This window comes from Bufo gargarizans, chromosome 7, assembly GCF_014858855.1.
Source record: "Bufo gargarizans isolate SCDJY-AF-19 chromosome 7, ASM1485885v1, whole genome shotgun sequence".
Classification (NCBI taxonomy): domain Eukaryota; kingdom Metazoa; phylum Chordata; class Amphibia; order Anura; family Bufonidae; genus Bufo; species Bufo gargarizans.
The window spans coordinates 114,834,709-114,847,178 of NC_058086.1; the positions used below are offsets into that span (position 1 = coordinate 114,834,709).

Sequence of the window (12,470 nt, forward strand, 5' to 3'; positions counted from 1 at the left end):
AAATCTCATTACCTGTATGCTCAATATAAGGAGAATAGCAGAAACTCCTAATGCTGGCCATACATGTAATGATTGCGGAGACCCTCAAATGCCAGGGCAGTACAAACACCCCACAACTGACCCCATTTTGGAAAGAAGACACCCCAAGGTATTTGCTGAGGGGCATATTGAGTCCATGAAAGATTTAAATTTTTGTCCTAAGTTAGCGGAAAGTGAGACTTTGTGAGAAAAAAAAAATAAAAATCAATTTCCGCTAACTTATGCGAAAAAAAAAAAAAATTCTATGAACTTGCCAGGCCCCTCATTGAATACCTTGGGGTGTCTTCTTTCCAAAGTGGGGTCACATGTGGGGTATTTATACTGCCCTGGCTTTTTAGGGGCCCTAAAGCGTGAGAAGAAGTCTGGGATCCAAATGTCTAAAAATGCCCTCCTAAAAGGAATTTGGGCACCTTTGCGCATCTAGGCTGCAAAAAAGTGTGACACATCTGGTATCGCCGTACTCAGAAGAAGTTGGGGAATGTGTTTTGGGGTGTCATTTTACATATACCCATGCTGGGTGAGATAAATATCTTGGTCAAATGCCAACTTTGTATAAAAAAATGGGAAAAGTTGTCTTTTGCCAAGATATTTCTCTCACCCAGCATGGGTATATGTAAAATGACACCCCAAAACACATTCCCCAACTTCTCCTGAGTACGGTGATACCAGATGTGTGACACTTTTTTGATGCCAAGGTGGGCAAAGGGGCACATATTCCAAAGTGCACCTTTCGGATTTCGCAGGCCATTTTTTACACATTTTGATTGCAAAGTACTTCTCACACATATGGGCCCCTAAATTGCCTGGGCAGTATAACTACGCCACAAGTGACCCCATTTTGGAAAGAAGACACCCCAAGGTATTCCGTGAGGGGCATGGCGAGTTACTAGAATTTTTTATTTTTTGTCGCAAGTTAGTGAAATATGAGACTTTGTAAGGAAAAAAGAGAAAGAAAAAAAAATCATCATTTTCCGCTAACTTGTGACCAAGTTAAGAGAAGGTCATTCTCTGTCTTGTTCTTAGTGACCAGACATGCCGGGAAAATCCATAGTAACTAATATTAGGAGATTGAAAACTGCAAAGGTATGTGGATAGCTCACCACCCTCCTCAGTAAGGTAGGGGTGCTCTAGCCGAAAGACTGCTCACTCTAACAGTCCAAGAAAGTAAAATAAATGGAAAAAGGCGGCTGGCACTCACTATGTGGTTTCACATCAAACAACAATTTATTAATCACTATACCGCTAATATAACAGTAAAATAGTAAAATAGTAAAGTATTTTACTGTTATATTAGCGGTATAGTGATTAATAAATTGTTGTTTGATGTGAAACCACATAGTGAGTGCCAGCCGCCTTTTTCCAAATATTAGGAGATTGTTCCTCAACGTTCAGATATGCAGTGCTAAATCTAATAATCGAGCGATTCTTTCACTCGATGCGAAGACACTAGGCCTGAAGCCTATGAAGCAGTACAACGCAACCTCCTGTGCCGGGTTTTCAGCAGCGTGATGATGTCATCACGTCCTCCTGTGTCAGAACAGAGGCAATGTTTTGCAGATGGAGGCATGGGAGAAGACTGAGGCGAGTACTTTTTTCACTACTGGCCAAAGTACAGAGGGGAGGACATTAAATGTGGCACTGCTGGAGTACATACAAATACCGGGGACACTGCTGGGGAACATTCAAATACCGGGGGCACTGCTGGGGAACATTCAAATACTGGGGGCACTGCTGGGGGACATACAAATACTGGGGGCACTGCTGGGGGACATACAAATGCCAGGGGTACTGATAGGAGGACATACAAATACTGGGAGAACTGCTGGGGGACAGTACAGAAGGGAGAACATTATAAATGAAGGGTGCAATGCTGGGCGACAATATAATAAATCAAGATGCACAACTGGGAGTCAGTACAGAGAGAAGCATAATAAATATAGGGGGCACAGCTTGGGGATATTAAACATACTGGGGGGCACTTTGGCGAGCAATTATGAATACTGGAGACATTACAGTAAAACAGGGGGCACTGCTGGGGGACAGTACAGAAAGGAAGAATTAAAAATACAGGTGGCACTGCTTGGAAAAGTAAACTTACTGGAGCCTACTGGCACTACAGGGGCCAATTATAAACACTTGGGGAATTATAGTAATATGGGGGCACTGCTGGGGACATTATAATAATACAGGTGGCAGAACTGGGGGCATTATAGTAATACCGAGGACACTGCTGGGGGGCATTATAGTAATACAGAGGACACTGCTGGAGGACATTATAGTAATACAGAGTGCACTGCTAGGAGACATAGTTACATAAAGTTACATAGTTAATACGGCTGAAAAAAGACATAAGTCCATCAAGTTCAACTTAGGAATACAGGGGGAAATACTAGGGGGCATATCACAGGGGACACTACTGGGGGACACACATAATACAGGGGGCATTACTGGGACAGTACAGATGGGAGAGCATTATAAATAAAAGGGGCACTGCTGGGGGACATTATAATAATATGGGGGGCACTACTGGGTGCAGTACAGAGAGGGCGAATTATAGATGCAGTGTGCACTGCTTGTGGACATTAAATATACTAGGGGCACTACAACAGAGTAATTATTAATGCGGGGGCATTAAATATTGGTGGCACTACTGGGGTATTATAAGTACAAGGGGGCACTACAGGGGGCTGCATTATAACTACTTTGGGTACTGTGCGGGCACTATTATTAATGAGGGCAATTTGTGAGAGAATTATTACTATTATTATAATTATTATTATTATTATTACTAGTTTTTTTAGAGCACTTTGGAGATTATCTGTATTGCACTGTTATTTTGTAAGTATTGTATTTGGGGGCATTTGCGAGCACAGTGGGCACACTATGGGGGGGTCTCAGCAAGATAATACTGTTGGGTCATTGGGTGGTGGATTGATAGAAAAGTGAGAAAACTGTGTGGTAAACTCTGTAGAAATGAGACACAGCTTAAATACTTCTTTATGACTGGTCTGAATGGGGAAGATGAGGTAGGAGAATATCTAGGATATCAGACATGACATCACTGCATGTGAGAGGTATGTAGTACTATATGTACTGTAATGTCCAATTCAAATATGCCATTCACAGTAGGGCTGGGGTGGCAAGGGGTTGGACTGATGCAGACACAGTTGTAGACAGACAGGGTACCGATGGCAGGAATAGTGATTCTTGGCTGTCTGTCCTGATTAGGGCCCCCAGACATAACTTTGCTTGAGGCCCCTTAAATGCGAAGCCCATGACTGTGTAGCTATTGCTACTAATGGGAGCTCTCTGGGGAAATATCACTATTGGAGGCACCATTACTAATGAGGGCAGTCTGGAAACACTATTACTATGGTGGGACTATCTGTATGGCACTGTTATTTTTGATAGTATAAGGTTTGCGGGCATGAGCAGCACAGAGGGTACGGTACTAGGAGTAGCAGTAGGATGACAGTGACCTGTATAAATTTAGGGGCTGATCTGGAGGCTGTATCAATTTGGGGACTGATAAGCAAAATCTGTAACTGTCCCCCGTCTACCATGTGTTGTATAGTAATACTGGTGTCTTCTTATGTGTCATGGGGGCTACACACACCTAACCAAAATCGTCTATATAGCATGGTCTAGATCAGGGGTCAACAACCTTTGGCACTCCAGCTGTTGTCAAAGTACAATTCCCAGCATGCTGCATTCATTTCTATGGGAGTTCTGAGAAGAGTAGAGAAATTATGCATACTGGGAGTTATAGTTTCACAATAACTGGAGTGACGGAGGTTGCCTACCCCTGGTCTAGATCAAATGGTGAAGTAAAGGAAAGTGAATAACTGAAATCCATGGAGACACCACCTGTAAGTCATTGGCTCTGCCTTTGATTGCTTCTTTTAAAATGTGATTAATATAAACGTGCTTTAAAGAGGACCTTTTACTACAATTAAAAAATCTAAACTAAGCATACAGACATGGAGAGCGACTGGGTGGAGCCTGCCGGCGTCTCCTTCTCCCAGGCTGGAGTGCTGGCCAATCACAGCGCTCAGCTCATAGCCTGAGAGGTTTTTGTTTTCTCTCAGGCTATGAGCTGAGCGCTGTGATTGGCCAGCACTCCAGCCTGGGAGAAGGAGACGCCGGCAGGCTCCACCCAGTTGAGCTGAAAATATGAAGATACCGGAGCCTATACCGGGAGAATGGAGAGGCACCCAGGGATAATAGCAAGTGCCATGTCTGTATGCTTAGTTTAGATTTTTTATTGTAGTGAAAGGTCCTCTTTTAAATTGATTCGGGGGAGGGCGCAATTTTCCTGCTCTGACTAGGGCACCAAAACACCTTGTCCTAGCCCTGCTTCCAATAGGCAACATTTATTAAAAACAAAGAGCTTGATATTGTAGACTGGAAGGCTTACTTATCAGTTCAGTCACAGCAGGATGATGTTGATGTCACCTTTTAGTCTGACACCATGCCATTGAGCCAAGGTTCACAGATTCCCTCCTCCTATTTCACCTTGCAGCCCCAGAGAAGCCTTTTTATTTGCATCATCTCTTTCTTCACTTCCCCATCCCACTGGGGCTCCTTTTTTTCCTAAGCCAGAAATACCCCATGTGCTATAAAACATATTCTTCTAGTTGATGAGTTGTGTGAGAACATTGTTTGGACTGCCATAAGGAGGATTTTCAGGCAGAGGTGGAGGACCCAATGACAATGATTGTATGTTGGACAGGACCTGGTAGCTAGACTGTGGCGCTGAGGTGAAATCAGAGGAGGAGGGTGGTGGCCAGGACCTGATCTGCTTCTATAGTGGTCAGCTCAGGAATGGTCTTGCACCTGATTCTATGAGCATAGACATTTGCTAAAAGTAGGCCAGGCTAGGCTGCTGGTATCTCAAAGTGAGTATCTCCCATCTGGTTTTTCTTCACAGTACTGGCAGACAAAACTGCCAGAAACCTGCCATGTACCATATCTGCAGGATGAAAATGAACTGTGGGAGTTAGAACACAAACATAGGCACCACAACTTCTGCAGCAAATGAGGCAGCATCATCAGATCCAGTGGGAAAAAAGAACTGGGCAGCAATCAGAACAAGTCTGTCGTCCTTCTGCTGACCTTCTCTATGGTAGCCAGGCCGAATCCAAATCAGTACAGTGTCCTGATCATCATCAGTTACTTGTTCTTCCACTTAAACTAAACCATAGTCTTGATTGAAGATACCTAGCTGCCATTATTTCTTCAAAAAGGCACTCCTGTCTTGTACTCAACAGAAACAGAGCAGAGTATTGCTTTCAATTTCCCTCCTACAATAGGTGTAAACTTAAGTATTGCTGTGCTGTCTTATAATTTATGAGCCTGGGTGACAGAAGCCACTCATTGGATCAGTTGTTTAAGTGCATAATTGCATAATGCAGCAAATATCCCATTGGCTGTCTCCAATAACTAGTTCTGCTGTTGCTGACTATTTATCGCCAACCCAATAATGCTGCTGTGTTCTTGCCATCATGTTTCATACTTTATTGCTGCTGCCACCGCATCTGCAACTTGCCCTACTGCCACAGCCACTACTCAAACACAGCTGCACATCTACTGCTTTGCCACTATTATTAATATTACCCCTAAACAGCCACATATCTATTGCCTTGTCTGTTAGGTTTTACGCTGTGCCGCTACTGCTGCTACTATTGCTGCTGCAATTACTTCCATACAGCCTCACAACTCCTGCCTTGTCCATGAGGACCTACAGGCTACTGCTTCTTTCAATACTATTATGTGTGTGTAAACACAGGCAGGTATCAGCCTCCCTTAAGCCACTTGTTCAGAATAAGCCACTGTTTCTTCTGATACTGGTGTGTGTGTGTTAACACAACATTTTTGGATGGTTGTTTTGAAAAAGGTACTGATTCTTCCGATACTGCAGTGTATTTGTATAAACATGGCCAGAAATCTGCCTGCATTAAGGCATACATTTTGGAATGCTTGTTCAGAACCGTTGTTAACACCGTCAATCATGTGCTTACTCTTAGCTATATATGTCAGAGTCACTCTGTCTTTGCATTTGAGGGCATGAAAGGGGAAGGAAGAAAGAGAAAATTCTGAAAAAAGTACTAGGAGACCTGAGAGTGTCAAAACACCAATTTTCTGGCCAATTGGATCAGGTTTGATTTTTTGGGGGAGCAGCTTATCTGTGGCTGAGAGACAGAGATTAGATAAGCTCATTAAGAAGGCCAGCTCTGTCCTAGGTTGACCCCTTGATCTAGTGCAGGAGGTGGGTGACAGAAGAACTTTGGAAAAATTAACATCACTGTTAGACAATGTCCCCCCCCCCCATGCACAAAGCTGCTGTGGAGCTGGAGAGCTCCTTCAGTGACAGACTGCTGCATCCTAGGTGCACGAAGGAACGTTATCAGAGGTCCTTCCTCCCAGCAGAGGTTAGTATTTATAACCACCACTGTTCCCAGAAACCCAGTAGTGAATTTTTAAGTAAATTCTGTGTTATGGAAAAAATATGGATGGGCACTCATATATGGAAGTATGGGACAGAATTTATTTAAACATATAATAAAACATCAATAAAACAATAAATAGTAAAATGAAAATGTATGAGGATATTTTCTGTATAAAGGTCACCTGTTCAGATAATCTTCACTAGTGCGGATAACTTTCACCAGAAAATATGCTGTCCTCTATACCATTAAGATTGTATTAAACATTGGCAATAAATCCTGTATCAAAAATGAAAATATACACATAAGTATCAAGCGCTGTTGATTCTCCTTAGTTGATATAATTTGTATCTTATTATAAATATACAAGTAGCTATATGCAAGTAGCGATATGCGTATCAACTATATGTCCTGTTATGGATGCACAAAGGTAGCGCCAAGTCCGAATTATTTCTCCTATCCAGGTAATAAGAAATGTCCAGTCTCTGTTGTTTGCTTATAAGAAAGCTGGAAAGTATTCTTAGCAGATAACTAGATATATTTTGTCTGGTCTAGTTAGTATATAAATTTACCGCCTCGTAATTCTTTACCCACTATGTGGGCTTACCTTTGCCTGGTATAGATTCACTGGGACAAGTGGATCAGCTATTAATCTGTGTTGGAAGCCGGCGTCCCGGCTGTAAAGTCCGTAGCGTTCCACGTGTGTATCCCAGATACTTCCGGCAGCTAGTTTGGTTTGAGAAGCTGCGTACTCGTACCTTCAGGCGCAGGTAAATGACGTATTGGAGGTCTTTTCCGGGCTGGAGAAAGTTTATTTTTTCTTTCTCTTTCCTTTCCTTTAAAGTGCACTTTTGTCCATGGAGACGGGGTATTGTTCAGATGTTCACCAGACGCGTTTCGGGGAGACGCTTTCCCCTTCCTGATACCACTGAGGAAGGGGAAAGCGTCTCCCCGAAACGCGTCTGGTGAACATCTGAACAATACCCCGTCTCCATGGACAAAAGTGCACTTTAAAGGAAAGGAAAGAGAAAGAAAAAATAAACTTTCTCCAGCCCGGAAAAGACCTCCAATACGTCATTTACCTGCGCCTGAAGGTACGAGTACGCAGCTTCTCAAACCAAACTAGCTGCCGGAAGTATCTGGGATACACACGTGGAACGCTACGGACTTTACAGCCGGGACGCCGGCTTCCAACACAGATTAATAGCTGATCCACTTGTCCCAGTGAATCTATACCAGGCAAAGGTAAGCCCACATAGTGGGTAAAGAATTACGAGGCGGTAAATTTATATACTAACTAGACCAGACAAAATATATCTAGTTATCTGCTAAGAATACTTTCCAGCTTTCTTATAAGCAAACAACAGAGACTGGACATTTCTTATTACCTGGATAGGAGAAATAATTCGGACTTGGCGCTACCTTTGTGCATCCATAACAGGACATATAGTTGATACGCATATCGCTACTTGCATATCGCTACTTGTATATTTATAATAAGATACAAATTATATCAACTAAGGAGAATCAACAGCGCTTGATACTTATGTGTATATTTTCATTTTTGATACAGGATTTATTGCCAATGTTTAATACAATCTTAATGGTATAGAGGACAGCATATTTTCTGGTGAAAGTTATCCGCACTAGTGAAGATTATCTGAACAGGTGACCTTTATACAGAAAATATCCTCATACATTTTCATTTTACTATTTATTGTTTTATTGATGTTTTATTATATGTTTAAATAAATTCTGTCCCATACTTCCATATATGAGTGCCCATCCATATTTTTTCCTACATTTATTCCATTTTTGAGGGGTGTCTCAATTTTGGTTGGTGCACCTGCCCTGAGAGAGCAGGGGTGAGCGGATCTCTATAACATTTTTTAAATTCTGTGTTATGTTTTTCTTGTATTTTACTCTTTAATTTCTAATTACTCTTATTTTTGCTCCTGTTATCAATGTGATTGCTGCTGCTATGCCAAAATTTCCCCATCAAGGGACAATAAAGGGATTTTCTTCTTCTTTTTCTAAATAATGTTTTTTGACTGTTTGGTTAGAATGGAACCCAAAACAACTCAAGAAATTCCATTATCTCTATATGTGACTATAAGTTGACTTCTTCAAATATCCTAATATACATTAATAATCATAATCAGTGATAATAAGTAGTGTTGGGTGAAGTTTACATAAATTAAATTCAGCTGCTTTGCCAGATTTGACAAAGAAATTTGCTTTGTGAGGAATTAGTGGGCGCAATGATGGGGAACAGCAATTACACTGCCCCCATCATTGAACCCCTCCAGTGCCGCATTCACCGCTGATCGCGGCATCTGAGATTAAAAACGAGAGCTTTCAGAGGTTAATCAGTCAGAAAAATAATAATAATATTCATCTTATCCTTTTGAGCATGAAGAGGCTGCTATGGCCATCTACAAACCCGGATTCCAAAAAAGTTGGGACACTATACAAATCGTGAATAAAAACTGAATGCAATGATGTGGAGGTGCCAACTTCTATTATTTTATTCAGAATAGAACATAAATCATGGAACAAAAGTTTAAACTGAGAAAATGTACAATTTTAAGGGAAAAATATATTGAATCGGAATATCATGGTGTCAACAAATCCTCAAAAAGTTGGGACAAGGCCATTTTCACAACTGTGTGGCATCTCCCCTTCTTCTTACAACAGACGTCTGGGGACCGAGGAGACTAGTTTCTCAAGTTTAGAAATAGGAATGCTCTCCCATTCTTGTCTAATACAGGCCTCTAACTGTTCAATCGTCTTGGGCCTTCTTTGTTGCACCTTCCTCTTCATGATGCGCCAAATGTTCTCTATAGGTGAAAGATCTGGACTGCAGACTGGCCATTTCAGTACCCGGATCCTTCTCCTACGCAGCCATGATTTTGTGATTGATGCAGAATGTGGTCTGGCATTATCTTGTTGAAAAATGCAGGGTCTTCCCTGGAAGAGATGATGTCTGGATGGAGCATATGTTGTTCTAGAACCTGAATATATTTTTCTGCATTGATGGTGCCTTTCCAGACATGTAAGCTGCCCATGCCACACGCACTCATGCAACCCCATATCATCAGAGATGCAGGCTTCTGAACTGAGCGTTGATAACAACTTGGGTTGTCCTTGTCCTCTTTGGTCCGGATGACATGGCGTCCCAGATTTCCAAAAAGAACTTTGAATCGTGACTCGTCTGACCACAGAACAGTCTTCCATTTTGCCACACTCCATTTTAAATGATCCCTGGCTCAGTGAAAACGCCTGAGCTTGTGGATCTTGCTTAGAAATGGCTTCTTCTTTGCACTGTAGAGTTTCAGCTGGCAACGGCGGATGGCACGGTGGATTGTGTTCACTAACAATGGTTTCTGGAAGTATTCCTGAGCCCATTCTGTGATTTCCTTTACAGTAGCATTCCTGTTTGTGGTGCAGTGTCGTTTAAGGGCCCAGAGATCACGGGCATCCAGTATGGTTTTACGGCCTTGACCCTCACGCACAGAGATTGTTCCAGATTCTCAGAATCTTCGGATGATGTTATGCACAATTGATTATGATAGATGCAAAGTCTTTGCAATTTTTCGCTGGGTAACACCTTTCTGAAATTGCCCCACTATCTTTCTGCGCAACATTGTGGGAATTGGTGATCCTCTACCCATCTTGGCTTCTGAGAGACACTGCCACTCTGAGAAGCTCTTTTTATACCCAATCATGTTGCCAATTGACCTAATCAGTGTTAATTGATCTTCCAGCTCTTCGTTATGCTCAAATTTACTTTTTCCAGCCTCTTATTGCTACTTGTCCCAACTTTTTTGGGATTTGTTGACACCGTGAAAATTTGAATCAACTTATTTTTCCTTTAAAATGATACATTTACTCGGATTAAACGTTTGATCTGTCATCTACGTTCTATCACAAATAAAATATTGACATTTGCCATCTCCACATCATTGCATTCAGTTTTTATTCACAATTTGTTTAGTGTCCCAACTTTTTGGGAATCCGGTTTGTAGATTGAGGATCCCACACAAAATCTTGCGTAGTGCGTTATGACTTTATCACCCTGGCTGACGTGGTGAAGTCATCGCGCATGAGAATTTGTGCAGGATCTTCAATCAAGATGGCCGCGGCTGCCTCTTTGCACACAAATCGATGAGGCGAATATGAGGAAAGTTGGCTTTGCGGCTAATCAAATTTTTTCCGAGGTCCACTTCAGATACTTCGATTTGCTCAACCCTAATAATAAGAATCTTTTATACAATCATTAAATATTTGCATTTGCTGCAGTTTAATTTTGTCTGTTTGCTTTCTTATCAAATACTACATCCTTTAAGTGTCTTAGTCACATCTTATAGGATAACTTCATACAGGCTATAGAGCAATGTACTCACCGGGACACTTGTTTGAGTTACATTTGTGTATATCTGTGTCAGCACCTGTGCAACCTCTGCCACTGTTTGAGGGAGCTGGGTTATCACAAGCGCGATATCTCCTCATCTGTCCACCACTGCAGGTACGACTACATGCTCCCCAAGCGCTCCATGGTCCCCAGTTTCCATGAACTACAATTAAAGCTAGAATTTAGTGTATAAAATAGACAAATAATTATTGCTACACTGCAGAATTAATATGCAGCGAGGAAGAGGTACTGTACTGTATGTTGTGTCCATCACCTATTATTAATGTGATCCTGTATTATCTATATAAAGATGTTATTTCCATTGCTATTTCCACTGCAATCTTACCTTTGCTGATACTGAGATGACTGCTGAAATTTGACCTCTACAAATCAGAAAGTATCAGCCTATAATCAGGCTCAGTACACAGTATGAAAACTGTATGATTATAGGATCCTTTTTTAATACAGATTGTGACATGGAAACTTAAAACAATCACCAAAAAGGTCAATGTAAAATAGCAGTATAAAAAGTTTTATAAAATATCAGTGTAAATTATTTTAAATGTAAATAATAGGTATTTTTCTAAAGATAGATTCCCTTTAATTTAGCTCAAAGTATCCTAAAATGTCTTAAACTACGGTAGTCTAATGAGAATAAAATTAATAAAATATACCCTTTATGTTTCAATTCCAAGCCATTTTCAAGACATACGCTTGCTTTCAGAATTCGATGTCCATTATTCAGAGATTACACCTTATTTATACACTGAACAACCCAAAGTGTTGTCCAACAACTTGAATTAAAGGCACAACATTAAAAATGGAAGCTTACCTGGACATAAATCTCCATTACAAAATTCACTTTCATGCTCCTTCCCTTCACATTTGTGACCTCCATACTGTGGGACTGGATTTGAACATTCTCTAAACCTTTGTCGAAGTCCACCACCACATGATAAACTGCAGGATGTCCAGCTACCCCAGGCTGACCATTTTCCATCCACTGAATAAATTAGTAGAACACACAGTATGACCAAGCATCATTACTGTAAGAAAACTTTCATTTACATCCTAGAACATGACCAACTGCATTTATTTTCTTGTCTATTGTCAATTTCTTACTTGTTCTTCCATATGCACACATTTTATACTCAGCTCCCCCATTCCCTGCCACTTCTGTTCTTGTGTTGACTGGGTCCTCATAGCTCTCCATTTCCAGCTCCTATCTTGACATGGTGGGAAATGGCTGGGGTTTACACTCAGCCAATCACTGCCCTGCCAAGAAAGGAACATGAAGTGGAGCACTGCGGGGTCACTAGCAGTGTCAGAATGGCAGCAGTAGGGAATGGGCGAGCTGAGGACGCTCCACTATAAAATATTGTCTGACCTGTACAATAGCAGGATTGACTCCGTTACCTATGTTCAAGAAGTAAAGCAGTGTTGCTAAGCTATCGAACATGTGTGATCACCATCAATGGACATACTGTATTAGGTGTTGTTACATACATGTTCTGGTGGCTCCTGATGCTCTTTTGAATCCCTTTCACAAAGCCCACCTAATATGTCCAGTG

The 12,470-nt window shown here is 41.4% G+C and overlaps 1 protein-coding gene across 1 annotated transcript in view; it reads right to left on the bottom strand.

Annotated features, from left to right (window-relative positions):
- The window catches only part of HMCN1 (hemicentin 1), a 655,003-nt gene that overhangs the window by 72,306 nt on the left and 570,227 nt on the right, over nt 1-12,470 (bottom strand). Inside the window, 2 exon segments of the mRNA XM_044300627.1 lie at nt 10,892-11,062; nt 11,732-11,902. Of these exon segments, the coding sequence (XP_044156562.1) occupies nt 10,892-11,062; nt 11,732-11,902 (342 nt within the window).